The sequence below is a fragment of the Mus caroli genome, unplaced genomic scaffold (genome assembly GCF_978045245.1).
Source record: "Mus caroli unplaced genomic scaffold, Mus_caroli_1 scaffold_8, whole genome shotgun sequence".
Taxonomy (NCBI): Eukaryota; Metazoa; Chordata; class Mammalia; order Rodentia; family Muridae; genus Mus; species Mus caroli.
This window is the reverse complement of record NW_028227263.1, coordinates 78,665,198-78,682,451: the sequence shown is the minus strand read 5'-3', so window position 1 is coordinate 78,682,451 and position 17,254 is coordinate 78,665,198. Positions and strand designations below refer to the sequence as shown.

General features: G+C 44.9%; 1 protein-coding gene across 1 annotated transcript in view; it reads right to left on the bottom strand.

Moving 5' to 3' along the window:
- The window catches only part of Pgpep1l (pyroglutamyl-peptidase I like), a 31,532-nt gene extending 16,133 nt beyond the window's left edge, over positions 1-15,399 (bottom strand). The window contains exons 1-2 of the mRNA XM_029479964.2: positions 15,325-15,399; positions 8,086-8,138 (exon numbers count right to left, since the gene is read on the bottom strand). Of these exons, the coding sequence (XP_029335824.1) occupies positions 8,086-8,138; positions 15,325-15,358 (87 nt within the window). The 5' untranslated portion in view covers positions 15,359-15,399. The remainder of the gene's footprint in view (positions 1-8,085; positions 8,139-15,324) is intronic.
- Between the last annotated feature and the right edge of the window lie 1,855 nt (positions 15,400-17,254).

Sequence of the window (17,254 nt, the reverse complement as noted above, 5' to 3'; positions counted from 1 at the left end):
GTGAGTGCCAGGACAGCCAAGGCTACACAGAGAAACCCTGTCTCGAAAAACCAAAAAAAAAAAAAAAGTAGGGTTTGAAAAATCTAGGCCTACAATTCTTCTCCTCTAAAACCTGTGTACCCCATAATTCATATCACCCTCAGCACCATCTTCCATGGTCCTACCAGTATGGCCTGTGATGCTCTACTTGAACCATTCAACTATTTTTCTAATCCAAAGTCCACATTCCACCAACAAGAAACTTGGTCCAGCCTAGGGCAGCAAAAACCCCAGTCTTTGGTACTAACTTCTATATTATTAGCCCACCCTCAGTGACATACTTCCTCCCACAAGGCCACAGCTCCTAATGCCATCATTCCCTGACATGGGTCTATGGGAGCCATTCTTATTCAATCCACCACACCGAGAGCCTAGAACCTAGATCATGGGCAATGATGATGCAGCTGCTGCATATGTCACTGAAGGAACGTTGGGCTTGTGGAGGAGAGATGGAGTAGCTCAATGTTGAACACGAAGGCTCACAATGCTGATCAACAGCATGGAGTCACTTGCTTGGGAACTTTGCAGAAAATGCCTCTTTTGCTGTGAACTTTTAGACTTCATATTGTTTTTCTGCATTTTCTTTTCTTTTTTTTTTTAAGATTTATTTTTTTATTTTATGTGAGCACACACTTGCTGTGTTCAGACATACCAGAGGAGGGCATCAGATCCTGTAACAGATGGTTGTGAGCCACCATGTGGTTGCTGGGAATTGAACTCAGGACCTCTGTAATAGCTGCCAGTGCTCTTAACCATTGAGCCATCTCTCCAGCCCCTACATTTTCTTTTCCTTTCAACATTCTTCTCCCATTTATGAGTGGCTGCAGCAAAAAGAAAATGTCTTCATGTGATGGTTTGTCAATAGCTCACCTCATTCTTGGAAGTGAGACACTGTGGAAATAAACACTTTTTTTTTTCCTTTCCCATCTGTAATCCATGCAGTCTCAGACACAAAGCTTATTACAGATAATTAAACATTGCTTGGGAACATACATGATAGCGATAAGCTTTAATTTTACTGGAAGAATGCAAGAGGATAGAAAGAAAATTATTCATTCCTGCCCCAAGTGATTCCGTCCCTGGAACACATGCTCCAGGCCAGGCCCTCTATGGGATAAAGATACATTCATGCTGGCCATTACAGAAAGTGTGTAGCTTATACAGACACAGACTGTGTAGGGCATCTCAGCCTGATTTTCTATCTTTACAGCAGTCAGGGTATGTTATGTATATGAAGTACCTCAGCCCTTTACCTAGTATGGTCCCTTAGATAACCATTCCTACTAAAGACACTGTTAACTGTTTGCCAGCACTTTCAGTGACTACTGAAAACCAAATAGGAAGATGCTGAACCAAAAATAGAGTCCACTGAGGTGTTAGACAGGACACAGGATAACCTGAGTTGACCCGTGGGGACGAAACAACCCTGCACATTGACGGCAAAGAGTTTGCAACCAACTCTGTCCAAAGGAAGAATACAAGGAAGGGGGAATAGATGCAAGACCTAGAGTCCAGAGGCCAAAAGGAAGGCCAATTGGGGTACCAAGAGCCTGGGCATGGCCCAGCCATCTGGGGACCCTCACTTTCCAGGTGCCGATGCAGGTGTGTGGTTGGCTGTTACCTAGGTTCCTGTTCTAGTCACCATCCTTTGGTCCTATTAGAAGCAAGAAGATTGAGCAGAGCCTGCTCCAGAACCTGTCACTGAAGAGATGGTGGAGATGAGCTTCTGCTTGAAGTTCACCCACGATGACAGGCACTGGAGAGAGAAGACCACCGACCCTTTGACTGTTGTGAATTTTAGTTCCATCCTTTTGCTAAGCCTGGAATTATGAACTACTACTATTACATGTTACAAACAATGCTGATATGGACTTTATGTTTGTTTGTTGTTTTGATATTCAAGACAGGGTTTTTCTATGTAGCCTTGGTTGATCTGGAATTCACTCTGTACACAAGGCTGGCCTTTAACTCAGACATCCACCAGATCTTGAGTACTGGGATTAAAAGTGTGTGCCATCACTGCATGGTGCTGGTACAGATTTCTATCCTCAGACACACCATTTCCCAGTGATTGATTGATTGATTGATTGATTTCTTTCTTTCTTTCTGTTTTGTTTTTGTTTTTGTTTTTTGTTTTTTGAGACAGGGTTTCTCTGTATAGCCCTGGCTGTCCTGGAACTCACTTTGTAGACCAGCCTGGCCTCGAACTAAGAAATTTTTTGTTTTGTTTTGTCTCCTCAATTTTTTGTTTTGTTTTGTTTTCTCGAGACAGGGTTTCTCTGTGTATCCCTGGCTGTCCTGGAACTCACTCTGTAGACCAGGCTGGCCTCAAACTCAGAGATCCGCCTGCCTCTGCCTCCCAAGTGCTAGGATTAAAGGCCTGCGCCACCACTGCCCGGCCTCCCAGTGATTTCTATACCATCTGCAGTGGTTGGAATAGGAATGGCCCCCATAGACTCTAGACTCCTGTGTTTGAATGCTTGGTCCATAGAGAGCAGCAATATTAAGCACTATATTAAGAGGCGTGGCCTTGTTGGATAGGTATGGCTTTGTTGGAGAAATTGAGTCACTATGGGGCTAGGCTTTGAGGTCTCTTATGCTTGAGGTATGCACAGTATAGCACATAGTCTCCTTTTGCTGCCTGTGGATCAAGATGTAGAACTTGCAGCTCCTTCTCCTGCCCCTTGTCTGCCTGCCTACCTCCATGTTTCTTGTCATGACAATAATGGACTAAACCTCTGAAACTATAAGCCACCCCCAATTTTGTAGTCACGGTGTCTCTTCACAGCAATAAAACTCTGACTTAAGACACCATTTTTGTGATAATTTTCTTCTCTTCTGACAAGTGTTCCTTTTATAGTCCCCTTGTGTTGTCCTTCTGAGAGTAAACCTGGCATTTATTTTTGTGAAAATGTTTTTTTTTTTAAAGATTTATTTATTTATTTATTATATGTAAGTACACTGTAGCTGTCTTCAGTCACTCCAGAAGAGGGCGCCAGATCTCGTTACGGATGGTTGTGAGCCACCATGTGGTTGCTGGGATTTGAACTCTGGACCTTCGGAAGAGCAGTCGGGTGCTCTTACCCACTGAGCCATCTCACCAGCCCGTGAAAATGTTTTTACTTCAGCCTTATTCTTTAAAAAAAAAAAAGATTTATTTTTTATTTTAATTATGTATATGTGTGTAGGGAGGTATGTGTTCACTTGCGTGAACACGAGTGCTCCCAAAGGTCAGAGGTTCACTTTGGAGCTGGGAATTGACTCGGGTCCTCAGGAAGGGCATAACTGCTAAGGGCTCCTAACCAGGAGGCCATCTCTCCAGCCCCAGCCCTATTCTCGAGGAATGATCTCCTAGGTACACGGTTTCTGTTCAGCAGCTACAATTTTGGCATTCTGTAGGTTATTACTGTACTGCTTTTGAGCTTGTATTGCTATGTTTGAGAAAGTTAGCCTTAGACTACTAGTTAGAGTATCCATTTTTGTAAGTAAGTCATCTTCTCTCTGGCTACTCTAAAGCCTTAGTCAGTCTTTTGCAGTCTCCAACTCTACTATGTTTAGGTGTGGATTGTCTTTGTTTTTATCTCTGTGGATTTAAGTATTTCATCAATTCTGGAATTTTTTTAAAGATTTATTTATTTTATGAATGTGAGTACAGTCTTCAGACACACCAGAAGAGGGCATCAGATCTCATTACAAATGTTTGTGAGCCACTATGTGGTTGCTGGGGATTGAACTCCAGGACCTCTGAAGAACCACTCTTAACCACTGAGCCATCTCTCTCCGGTCCCTCTGGAATATTCTTAACCATTGTGCCTTTGTTAGGGTTTCCATTGCTGTGAAGAGACACCATGACCAAGGCAACTTTTATAAAGGAAAACATTTAACTGGCGGCTGGCTTACAATTTAAAGGTTTAGTCCATTATTGTCAGAGCAGGAAGCAAGGCAACATCCAGGCAGACATAGCACTGGAGAAGGAGCTGAGAGTTCTACATCTTGATCCACAGGCAACAGAAGGAAACTGTGTGCCACAATGGGCATAGCTTGAGCATAGGAGACTTCAAAGTCTGCCCCTCCAGTGTTATACTTCCTCTACCACGGTCAAACATCTAACAAGGCCACACCTCCTAATTGTACCACTTCTTGTGGGCCAAGCATTCAAACACAGGAGTCTATGGGACCAAACCTATTCCAATCCCACACATTGTAGTTGTATATTTGAAGATTGCTTTCTTCCACTCTTGCTGTTCTTTTCCTCTGGAATTCTATTTAAACAAAAACTTCCTTTACTATTTACATTATCCCCTCTATGCTTGTTTGCCCATCTTTATATTGTCCTTTGAATAATATCTCCATATCTATATTCTAGTTTATTAATTTCTCTTCATCTGTTTCTGAACAGCTATGTATGTGTACATGTGGGTAAAGTCTATCATCTATCTATCTATCTATCTATCTATCTATCTATCTATCTATCATCTTCCTCCTAAGAGAGAGCTTATTCACATTCCATGCACTTACCCTATTTAAATTCTACAACTCCACATCTTTCAGTTTGCTCAGTTATATAACCATCACCATCAAGAGTTATACAACCAACCATCACCGCAATCGGTGCCAGAGCCTTTGAATTACAACCTAAAGAATCCTAAAGAAGTATGTGAGAGGCTCAGTGGGTAAAGGTTCCTGATGCCTAAATCCGATGTCTGGGGTGAGCTCTATCCCTAGGTCCAATACAGGGGAAGGAGAGTTCTAGCTCCTACCTGTTGTCCTTTGACCTTCATGGGCAAGCCATGGTGTACACATACATACACACAGACAGACAGACAGACACGCACACATGGTCACACAAATAAATAAATGTACTTTAAGGAAACTTCACATTCATTTACTGTGTCCTTCCACCTTAGCCTACCACTAACCTACTTCCTCTCTCAATATATTTACTTACTAGGGACATTAATACAAGTGGAGTCAAGTGATACAGTCTCTTGTGACCAGTATCTTTCACTGACCACAGATCTACGCTGTCTCTTAAGTCAGCTATAGTTCTAATTTCTCAGACTGCTATCACTGTTTTTTGTTTGTTTGTTTGTTTGTTTGTTTTTTTGTTTTTCGAGACAGAGTTTCTCTGTGTAGCCCTGGCTGCCCTGGAACTCACTTTGTAGACCAGGCTGGCCTCAAACTAAAAAATCTGCCTGTCTTTGCCTCCCAAGTGCTGGGATTAAAGGCGTGCACCACCACTATCTGGCTATAATTCTGGGCTTTTTGTTTTGATTGGTTTGGTTTGGTTTCTCAAGACAGGGTTTCTCTGTGTAGCCCTGGCTGTCCTGGAACTCACTTTGTAGACCAGGCTGGCCTCAAACTCAAAAATCTGCCTGCCTCTGCCTCCCAAGTGCTGGGTTTATTAAAGGCATGTGCCACCACTGCCTGGCTATAATTCTGTTTTTTAAAATGGCATTCACTGATTGTTTTTTTTTTAAACATGGTATTTTATTTTCTTGTGTATTAGGTGATCTTAGGCTAGGAACTGATAGTTCACATTTCTTTGTAAGAAGTTTGAATTTTATTTTTGTTTGTTCTGAAACAGGGTCTCTCTATATATATTCCTGTCTTGGAACTCACTGTACAGACCAGGCTAGCCTTGAACTCACAGTAATCTGCCTGCCTCTACCTCCTGAATGCTGGGATTAAAGGTATGGGCCACCATGCCAAACCCAGAAGTCTGAATTTTAAATTCTCACAAAAACTCCATGAGAGTCTGCAGCAGTCAGAGCATAGCCTTGAAGTTCTGATTCTACTGCCTCTACTTCGCTAGTACTAGGTATAACACCAGGCCTGATTTTATGTAGTGCTGGGATGGTACCCAGACATGCATGCTAGCCAAGTTCTCTACTAACTAAGCCATACCTCCAGCCCTTAACACAGACTTTGTCCTTACCTGCCATTCCAGTGTATGCTTACTTTCCTCAGCCTATAGCTCCTGAGTGAGAGTGTATGTGTGTATATGTGTGTGTGTAGTGCATGTGTGAGTGTGTGTGTATAGTGTATGTGAGTATATGTGTGTGGTGTGTGTATAGTGTGTGTGAGTGTATGTGTGTGGTATGTGTATAGTGTTTGTGGTATATGTGTGTAGGAATAGTGTGTATGTGTGTGTGTGTGTAGTGCATGTGAGTGTATGTGTATATGTGTATGTGTGTGTGTGTGTGTGCACTTTTCAGAGCTATCCTTGGCTGTCTGCATGTCTGACTATATGCCTTCAGGGAAGCCCCAGTCCCTGTGTCTGTCTGCTTTGCTTCACAAGCTTAATGAGCCTTGAGCCTCCTTAGCCACTTTTCTTTACTGCACAAATGGAAGAAGTACCTGACCAGTCAAGTCACACCACCCAAGGGCCAAAGACAAACTTTTCTTCCAGTGGTCACTGGCTTGCCTTCCCTCCAAGGTGACTTTGATTACTAGGAGTCCCAAGCCCTGGGGTTTCCCAACCATCTCAGGTAACCCTCTCCCTTCTGCCACTTCCTGTGCTGATCTGACCCTCATCCCATGTGTCTGCAGCTGTGTACCAGACAAACAGAAAAGCCTCCTGGTGGGAATGGACTACCTGTGAGCTCTATCAGCGTGCCCAACCGGTCTTTGGGGTTTCACATGACTTCCTCAACTGTCATACACACACACACACACACATTTATTTAAATGGGGAAATGGAGGCATCAAAACTTGAGCAAGTTTTTTGCATGCCACTACTTGCAACTGGGGAAACTGAGAGGCAAACCAGAAGCAGTCTGGCTCTTTTCCATTGTTTATGGCTGCAGAAAGAAACAAAAGGGTCTGGGACTACTGGGGACTTGGCAGAAGTCCTGCTGATCAAATACTGGTTGGAGAAAGCCAGGAGTTCATGAAAGTCTGGTCCTGGCCTCTCTGTTACCTTGTGTACCAGAGCAAAGTTTGGCAATGAGTCCAAGGGTCTCTGGGCTTTTTTATGATTGGAAAAGCAAAAGCCCGGGCTGGTGAGATGGCTCAGTGGGTAAGAGCACCCGACTGCTCTTCCAAAGGTCCGGAGTTCAAATCCCAGCAACCACATGGTGGCTCACAACCATCCATAACAAGATCTGACGCCCTCTTCTGGTCTGTCTTAAGACAGCTACAGTGTACTCACATATAATAAAAAATAAATAAATCTTTAAAAAAAAAAAAAGAAAGAAAAGCAAAAGCCCAAATGCTAACTCAAGGGTCAAGAGTCTCCTGCCTGCCTCTGCACTGTCAGACCACAGAGGCAGTGCCACGGTGGCCTTGAGTGCATGACGCTAGCAGCTTTGCTGCGTTTCTCAGCTGGCCTGGGAAACTCTGAGAATAGACTTCAGGCCCCACATTTGGCTTGGTCCAACATCAGTGTGAAGTTGAAAGCCAAGTGTGAACAGGCAGCTTTCAATATGCAGAGCCTCTAAGTGACACCCACATGAGGACTGAGGGCAGACAGTTGGCCTAGGGAGGTGGGGGTGGGTCAGGGAGTCCAGCCCTCCTATGCACAGTGGGTGGTCAGAGGACTTCCCTTCTCCTGGTTAGCTATGTCCTCAAAAGCAAGCGTGCTGTTGACAGTAACGAGCATTGGCCAGGTTCTCACCCACGCCCCATGCCGTGCTCACACAGAGCAGTGTGGACAAAGCTGCCTTCACCCTGAGTTGTCAGCGGAGGCCAGAGACATTCATGTTATCACTTCTGCATGTGTAGGTGAGGACAAGAGCTGGTGAAAGTGACTTTCCCCAGACCCCACAATCCAAAGGAAGAGAGGGCAAGAATCTAGCCCTAGGTACAGCAGAGCCTACATGGGCCTTGATCCCACCTAGGAGTGTCCCTGAACAAATGGGAGAAGTACCTGACCAGGCAAGTCACACCATTCCAGGACCAAATACAAGCCTTTCTTCCAGGGGCCCACTGCTTGCCTTCCTTCCAAGGTGACTCTGGTTTCTTAGGAGTCCTGCACATTGGGGTTTCCCAAGAGCCACAGAAGGAACCAGGTTGCCCCCCCCCCCCCACCGGGGCAGGATTTACCTTCAGGGCTTCCCAGCTGGAATTCACCAGGTGCTGCCGGAAGGGCCCAAAACCTGAAACCAAAGATACCCAGGTTTGCTCAAACCAGCCCACACTACCCAGTAATAAGTTCTATCACCTGGCAACAAGTTCTGTAGGCCCCAGAGAACCTCAGCCTTGCTAATCTAGATTAGCCAAGGAATCTAGATTCCTCAGAATTGGCTGTATGAAACATAGTCCGGGAGGTGTCCAGATGCCACTGCACACTGGGTGGGAAGGATGAAACAGTGTCCACAATGGGGGGGGGGGAGTTATACAGAATTAGGGTCCTGCTGGGAGTGAGTGCTAGTGTGGGGAGGGGGAGGGGAGGGAGAGAAGGCCTTTCTGAAGGATCTTAGAGTTACAGCTCTTTTAGAAGAAGGCTTTCTCCAACAATCTTCAATGAAAACAGATCTCTTAGCCGATCTTGGTTTGTGAGCATACCTCTATACCTCTACTAGGGTGGGGCTTGTACGAATACACTTTATTTGGGGGTAAACCAGGACCTTGGAGAGTGTGAAGGAGTTTTCAGGGTGAATGAAAATCATTGGTTAGAGTTTAAAGTTCTTTGAATTCCTCATTTGTATGGAGAGGCATTTCAGGAATCCCAGGTACTTGTTGGGTGGGTTCTTATGTGGAAAGGAGGAAGTTCGTTGGTCTTCCAAGGACTACTTGACCTTCCCCAGGTAGAGAGTATAGGGAGTCCCCTAGACAAGGTCAGAGAAGGGGAAGCCCAGGTGGTATAGAGTCCTCCATTTTGCACTGAGCTCAGATAAGCCATCTAGACGTGGCAGATCTCAACCTTAGTTAGCAGGGTTTCTCCACAGCAGGGTTTCTCTGTGTAACCTTGACTTTTCTGTAACTTGCTCTCTAGACCAGTTCATAAGGATCTGCCAGTATCTGCTGGGACTAAAGGTGTGCACTACCACCACCCAAGAGCTTGTCTTAAAACAAGACAAGCAAAAATACAACCACAGAGTTAGGAATGTTGGCTCTGTTAAAAATAAAAAATAAAAACTCTGTTAAGAGGTTATTACAGGGAAACCACTTATCTATTGTATAAAGACTATTATGTGATATATTTAAAAGGTCTAATAATTTAAAAGGTCTAACAATAAATAAATCTTTGGGCTGGAGCCAGCGGGGCTGGAGCCAGCGGAGGTACTGAATTTAATTCCCAGCAATGACATGATGGCCCACAACCATCTGTACAACTACAGTTCATATACATACAATGAATAAATAAAATCTTAAACAAACAAACAAAGAATGAGAAACTGGGTCTCACATATTGATAGGAACGGAAGACACTACTTTGCAATATGGTGATAGATTTAAAAAAAGATTTATTTATTATTATATGTGAGTACACTGTAGCTGTTCTCAGAAGCTCCAGAAGAGGGCGTAAGACCTTGTTATGGGTGGTTGTGAGCCACCGTGTGGTTGCTGGGATTTGAACTCAGGACCTTTGGAACAGCAGTCAGTGCTCTTAACCGCTGAGCCCCGATTTTTTTTTTTTTTTTTTTTTTTTAAGAACTGAAAGTGGACTGAGCAACATGTAAACACCTGGCCATTGATCTCAGAACTGGAAACTCCTGTTCACAGTAGTGTTCTCCAGTCTAACTACTCTAAAGCTATAAACTATCTATATGTCCTTCCATAGGTTTTAAATAAGTGTTCTACTTTAACTGTTGCTGTCATAAAAACATCAAGGAAAGCAACTTAGAGGAGAGAGGAATTCATTTCAGCATATAATTATGTCCATCACTGTGGGAAAGTTGAGGCAGGGACTTCAAACAACAGTCACATAGCATCCACAGTCAAAGAGCAAAGAGAAATGCACACATGCTCACTTGCTTGTGTTCAGTTTGATTTCTCCTCTCTCCTACAGCTCAAGGATCTCCAGCCTAAGGAATGGTTACCACCCACAGTGGGCTGGGCCTTCTCATATCAATTAGTCAATTGTCTTACTTGTGGGCACAGACATACTCACAGGCCAACCATTGCCTAGGGAATGGTTCTGCCCACAGTAAACTGTCTTCTTACATCAATTAGCTTAACTAAAATAATCCTTCAAAAAACCATGCCCGTAAGCCAACCCAATTCCTCAACAATTCTTGACTGGGACTCTCTTCAGGTGATTAGGTTTCATCAAGTTGAGAATTAAAGCTAACCATCACAAAAACTTGACAAGCAATGGAATCATCCATATTATAGAATATTACTCTGCCATGAAAAGGGGCCAGAAAGTAGAAACAACCTAGATGGTTATAAGTTGATGAATGAAAAACAAATGTGGAATAATCCATACAATGAAATACTTTGTAGCAAAAGGGCCTGAAGTATTGATGCATACTGTAACATGGATGAACACTGTGAGCATGGCAAGTGAAATAAATTAGTTTCAAAAGACAAAGTATTCTAAATCCATGTATGTTAGTTGTCCTGAATAGGCACAACTATAAAGAGAGAAGGTGAGTTTGCCTTTCCTCGGGGCTGTGCCTGTTGAATATGGGATCTTATGGGTCATGACATTGATGGGATCTCTTTCAGCATCTATATCTCTGTGTCTGTACTAAGAGGCACTGTCATGCAAACTTCAAATGAGTGAAATGTAGAGCATGAGAAGTGTGTATGTGTGTGCTACATGCACATGCATGTATGCGTTACATGCACATGCATGTATGCAGATGTGCACACAGGTTCATATATGGAGACTAGAGGAGGACATCAGGTGTTCTTTGCTTTTTGTCTTATTGCTGAGACAGAGAGCCTCCTGTCTCCCCCCCCCACCCCACCCCCTGTGCTGGCATTACAGGTTACATGCATGGATATACCTGGCTTTTTATATTTTTTATCATGCTTAGGCGGCAAGCATTCTTACCCACTGTGCCAGCCAAGTGCTACACCTTAGTAAATTTATTCACATTTTAAAATAACCTATCTATTAACACATTCCAAAAACTTGGACGAACCTCAGAAGAATCACACTGAAAAAAAAAATTCCAGTATCAGATGGCCACATACTACCTGATTCCATGGTCATAATACTTTCCTTATAAAAATAATTGGTTGGGAGGCAGAGGCAGGCAGATTTCTGAGTTCGAGGCCAGCCTGGTCTACAGAGTGAGTTCCAGGACAGCCAGGGCTATACAGAGAAACCCTGTCTCAAAAAACCCAAAAGAAAAAAGGAAAAAAAAAAGAGAGAGATGGCCAGAATACCACTAGGTGTGTCTTGGAGAGAGAATGACATCATGAGGACCTGACCTAATGAATGCTTTGGTTTAACTGACTTTTCAAAAAGACTTTTTAATTTGTAATCATGTGTACAGGTGCCCATGCAGGCCAGAAGAGGGTGTCAGATCCCTTAGAACTGAAGTTATGGGTGGTCATGAGCCAACCATGGGTGGGTGCTGGGAATCAAACCCTGGCCTCTGAAAGAACAGCCAGTGCTCTTAAGCACTGAGCTATCTCTCCAGCCCTCACAAATGGTCATTCTTTGATGATTTAAAATGTGAGTAAACTACTTTGAGGTGGTAGAACCACGAAGGATGGGGCCAGGTTGGAGGAAGTGGGTCACTGGGAGCACTTCCTTGAGCTATATCTTGGGTTCCTGTCACTGTTGTGACACTGTTAACACTGTAAATGTTGTTACTGTTACATTCTGCTTCCTGTTCACCATCAGACAAAACCTTCTTCTCTACTTTTCCTATATCACTATGAATTTCTCCCTCATCAACGGCTCAGATACAACGGTACTGGCCAAGGTGGATGGAAATTTCTGATGAGAGCTATAAAATAAATGTCTCCTCCATCGATGGTGTTCATATCAGATGTTTTGTTACAACATCTCAACCAACATGAAAACTAACTCTGTGGTGGTCAGCTTTGTCAACCTGATATAACCTAGAATCCCTGAGAGGGAGAGTCTCAATGATCATTTACATTGGGTTGTCTGGTGGGCATTTCTGCTGGGGACTATTTTGTTAATTGATGTGGGGGAACCCAGTTCACTATGGGCAGTGTCATTCCCTAGGCATTGGGTCCTGAGCTATAAAAGAATGGAGAAATCCAAGCTGAACATGAGAAAGCAAACAAGAGAGCAAGTATGTATGCATCTCTCTCCACTCTTGACTGTGGATGTGATGTGACCAATTCTCTGAAGTTCCTGTGCTGCTGACTTTCCCACCACGATGGACTGTAACCTGGAATTGTAAACGGAAATAAACTGCTTTATCCTTTGTTTGTCTTCTGGATATTTTATTACAGCCAAATGAGTCTGAAAAAGACACCAAGTATTAAAATGGGGGAAGAAAGTGTGGAAGAAGCTAAAGTGGGAGTAGCAGGGGAAGGTGTTTTGAGGTGGAGGCAATTCCAGGAAGCCTTGCACTGGTCTAAATTGTATTGAGCGGTCTGTATGCACATGCACACATGCTCATTCCTCAACCCCTCCATCCCTTTCTCCTCCTCTTCCTTCTCCCCCTCTCTCTCTGCTTCTCTCTCTTTCTTTCTTTTTTTTTTTTTTGGTGTTTTGAGACAGGGTTTCTCTGTGTAGCCCTGGCTGTCCTGGAATTTACTCTGTAGACCAGGCTGGCCTCGAACTCAGAAATCCACCTGCCTCTGCCTCCCAAGTGCTGGGATTAAAGGCGTACGCCACCACTGCCTAGCCCTGATTCTCTCTTTCTTAATTGTACTGATGTTAGTACGTTGGATTTGACACTGAAGATGTCCGCATCAGGCAACCCTAGTGAGATTTGCAAGTTCTCTTTCTTTACAATTTCTTCTCGATCTATATTTCTAAAATGAAAAATGTATGGCCTCCTCCTGGGGGAGGCTAGCATATCAGACTGAGAGGAGGGGAGCCTCATCTCAGCTTGGGCTGCAGGTAGGGTTGAGCATCGTCCTGCTCAGTTTTATCTGGAGTATGACTGAGGGTTTGAGTCCCTCACCTGACTCTCAGCGCATACTTCTCAGTTGCCACACTTTCCAGTCTGTAAAAGATCAGGATGCTACATCAAGTCGCTGGACCCCAGGGCCTCTAGAGTAGGCAGCAGCACTGGAGAGGGAATCCGGCTGTGCCTGGCAACTGCTCAGTGTATTGGTCGTGACCCATCATCAGGATTGGTTCCTAGGGAGAAAAACTTCAGGGGACAGAAAGCTTTTCAACAGAATGGCCCACCATCTCAGAACTACCATCTGGCTTTGACTGCTAGGATACACAGTCTTGCAGCTGCTGTGGGAACCTGCAGCTCTAAAGAACGGCGTAGAAAATGTTGAGATTAAGTAGAAAGACCGAGAAGCCAGCTTCCTCGACAACATATCACAAGCTTTAGAACCACATTCAGCTTTGAGGAAACTACAGCCTTGTTTGTTTTAAATTAGGAAAGACAACTCAGGGAGCAAGGTTAGAAGGTCTTGTTTTGCTGGGCTAAGCCTCATTCCCCATCAAGACTGTCTTGGAATAGAGTTGGGTAGTCAGCCAGAAAATGTGGTAGAATCAGCGAACCCTGGGGAGGACTGCAGGTTCTCCTGGTCTCTCATTTTACAGTTGGTCCCAGCCAACACCTTAATCTGAAGGCTGTTTGTTAGAATCCTTGCATTTCACCATCTGTCTACATGCCAGTTGTCAAGACAAGATTTACACATCCTGGGGCTCCAATAAAATGAAGAGTCTGCCCTCCCTCCGGCAAACTCAAAACATTACAAATAAAGGCAGGCCACACTCTGGGACCCAGAGTGTGGCATTTCCCAATGGTGCCTGACTCCCAGCTACTGCTGGCTGATGAGAGAAATGTAGGGAAAGACGTGAGTCCAAGAGGGGGCAGCACATTTCCATGCCCATATTTCATTTGAGACAGGCACTGCGTTTACCAAGAGTATGGTTTCCTGAGGACGTCAAGTGTAATTTGAGTCATTCTATCTCTGGACCCGAAATAAAAAAACAAATCAAAAGTGCAAGGGAATAAGAGTGTCTCGAAAGAATGTTCTTTTTTTTTTTCTCTCTCTCTCTCTCTCTCCTTTTGGAAGGCTGATAATATGAATCACTGTCCTAAAGTATTTATCAAAGAGGCTTTCAATTAGGACAGGTGACCGGAATCCTTTGTTTCCCTTTATCGAATACAAGTTGGAAAACTTGAAATGTGCCAAATGTGTCTAACTAAAAATAAATAAAGCGCTTTGGTGTCTGACTAAAAATAAGAGCATCGTGAGGAAAGAGTCAGCCCATAGGGACCAGCTGTGACAATGACAGGTGCCTGTGGCTGGGGTGACTTCAGATGTGTGGCTGAGATGGAGGACAGAGCAGCCACCATTCCTTCCAGGCTGACCTTTTGGGGTTCAGAGGCATCAACCAGTGTGTGTGTGTGTGTGTGTTCAGAGGCATCCACAACCAGTATGTGTGTGTGTGTGTTCAGAGGCATCCACAACCAGTGTGTGTGTGTGTGTGTGTGTGTGTGTGTTCAGAGGCATCCACAACCAGTGTGTGTGTGTGTGTTCAGAGGCATCCACAACCAGTGTGTGTGTGTGTGTGTGTGTGTGTGTGTGTGTTCAGAGGCATCCACAACCAGTGTGTGTGTGTGTGTGTGTGTGTGTGTGTGTTCAGAGGCATCCACAACCAGTGTGTGTGTGTGTGTGTGTGTGTGTGTTCAGAGGCATCCACAACCATTGTGTGTGTGTGTGTTCAGAGGCATCCACAACCAGTGTGTGTGTGTGTGTGTGTGTGTGTGTGTGTTCAGAGGCATCCACAACCAGTGTGTGTGTGTTGGTTATTTCAGTATTTCCATAGTAGCAAAAGCACCATGGGGTTGGCGACTGCAGTCTCCATCAAGGCCTGGTCCTTTAAAAAGGATGGTATGAGGCCTGTGATGGTCAATTCTGTCTAAATCTGCAATACAATGGTCTCCACTGGGTCCTAGGCTTAGGGACAGCAGGTGACAGCCTGGGCTCCTCCCCAAGGGGCTGAAGGACAAACAAGGTCTGAGTGAACCTAAGCCACAAGTGGGCACCTTTGTGGCGAAGGGGCTCAGAGGCAGGAAAGCCTGTGTTTTTTTAATAGGGCTGAGCAGGAAGTCAGCTTCCATCTGGAATTCCTACCAACACCAGTTGCCACCCGTGTTCCCCTGGGAGAGCTGTTTACAAGCAGAGTCGAGCAAGTGCGCATTCCAGGCCCCAGCAGAAAGCAGCCGAAACCAAAACCCGGAATGCAGGGAAACTTGGGCTTACCGGTCACAACCACACAGCGGGACTGTGAATCCATGAGACCCGGCTGCGCTAGGCTGGTCCAGCCGAGATCCAGGATGGAAAAGACCACGTGGGGAGTGTGGAAAGGCCACGCCCCTCGGGAGCAGAACTAGCGGCCTTTGGACACTCGGGGGTCATAGCGCCGCCAGAACTAATATGGACTCAGCTTAGTTGGTTCCGTAGGATGCATGACATCATGGTGCTCGACCCTATAGCAACCAACTGTCCCAAGACTGCGGGGTTACTAGGACCCACCACTGAAATCGCTCAAGCTAGGACGGCGCGGGTCACCCTTTCTGTTTTTTGCACCTATCTTCTTGATTACCTTGATTTTTTTTTTTTTTCTTTTTCCTTTTTTTCTCGGTAGAATCCCCTGCTGCCCGGAGAATTGCCCCGTGTTTGGAAAGTGTGACTTGGCTTATGATTGTTCTTGAATTCTGCAAAGCACTTAAACAAGCAACCAAACTCCCAGAAAACACTCACTGGAAACTGACTGTAGGCGGTGCTTGCAAGCACCTGCTGCCTAGACCCAGTGGGTCCACCGTCAAATTTATCTCAGTTTTCTTGTTCTGTGGAGTGGGGCTCACCCCCGCCCGCTTAGACGGAACATACTGCCTCCCACTCATGTCCCCAGCTGCATCTGCCTGGAGCGACAGGGTCTCACCAGCTGGCTGATGTCTGCTGGCTTCAGACTGGTTCATCCTGTCTGTGAAGTGCTTCCTACTGCGCTCCCTGGCAAAAATGCCATCCGATGTCACCCACGGTCTTGGCATTTCTCTGAGTTAGTTGAGCTCTTAAAATCTGTCAGAGAAACAATAACGGGAAACCTTACTTTTGGGACAGTTCATCTACTGATGTCTTATGCAGCCTGCTGGCTTTTCAAAAATACTTAGTTTTGTTTTTGGTTTTTTGTTTGTTGTTGTTTTTAACATACATACATATATATATATATATATATATATATATATATATATATATATATATAGTTTTTAAGAGAAATAAAACTCGGGGCTGGAGAGATGGCTCAGAGGTTAAGAGTACTGACTGCTCTTCCGAAGATCCTGAGTTCAAATCCCAGCAATCACATGGTGGCTCACAACCATCTGTAATGAGATCTGAAGCCCTCTTCTGGTGTGTCTGAAGACAGCTACAGTGTACTTATATACAATAAATAAATACATCTTTAAAAAGAGAGAGAGAGAAATAAAACTCACACTTCTCTCTCCCCATCCGGGTGAGGCAGGGGAGCAGCCACGGGTGATCTGATGAGCCCCAGTAGTTGTTAACTACTTAATTGGCCCTGGAGGTGGGGTCCTGGCTTCTTTTGTTACCCGGGAACAGGAAAAAGCCAGCTCTTTCACTCCCTGCAACCCACCCATCCACTCTGCTCCCCAGGCTGAGACCCGACTAGATTCTAGAGGAACTCAGGGGCTTTGTACTGGACCTGGCTGCAGGTGGGGTGGGAAAGAGGGGATGTCTTGGTCCTAGTTTCTCACATTCCTGTGGGCATTTGTAGACATTTGTCCAACTCCCTGTCCTGAGCTGTCCCTCCCTGCTTGGTGGCCTTTTTCCATTTCTGTTAGGAGGGATTTGCTCCTTCCCTGGCACAGTTAATGACAGACGACAGACACAATGTCCCTGTTTGCAAAGGTGGGGGCTGGTGGTGCTGAGGCTTCCAGTGCTCAGGAGGCAGAGGCAGGCAGATCTTTGAGAGTTCGAGGCCAGCCCTGGTCTACAGAGAAAGTTCCAGGGTAGCCAGGGCTACACAGAGAAACCCTGTCTCAAATAAAATGAACAAATGCCACAATACCATGTGACCCCGTTTACGAATGCTTACTACTATGCTGAGAGAAAGCAGTCCCTTAAGGGCAGTTACCAGTTGTGTCAGTTGTGAACAATACCACTCTATACT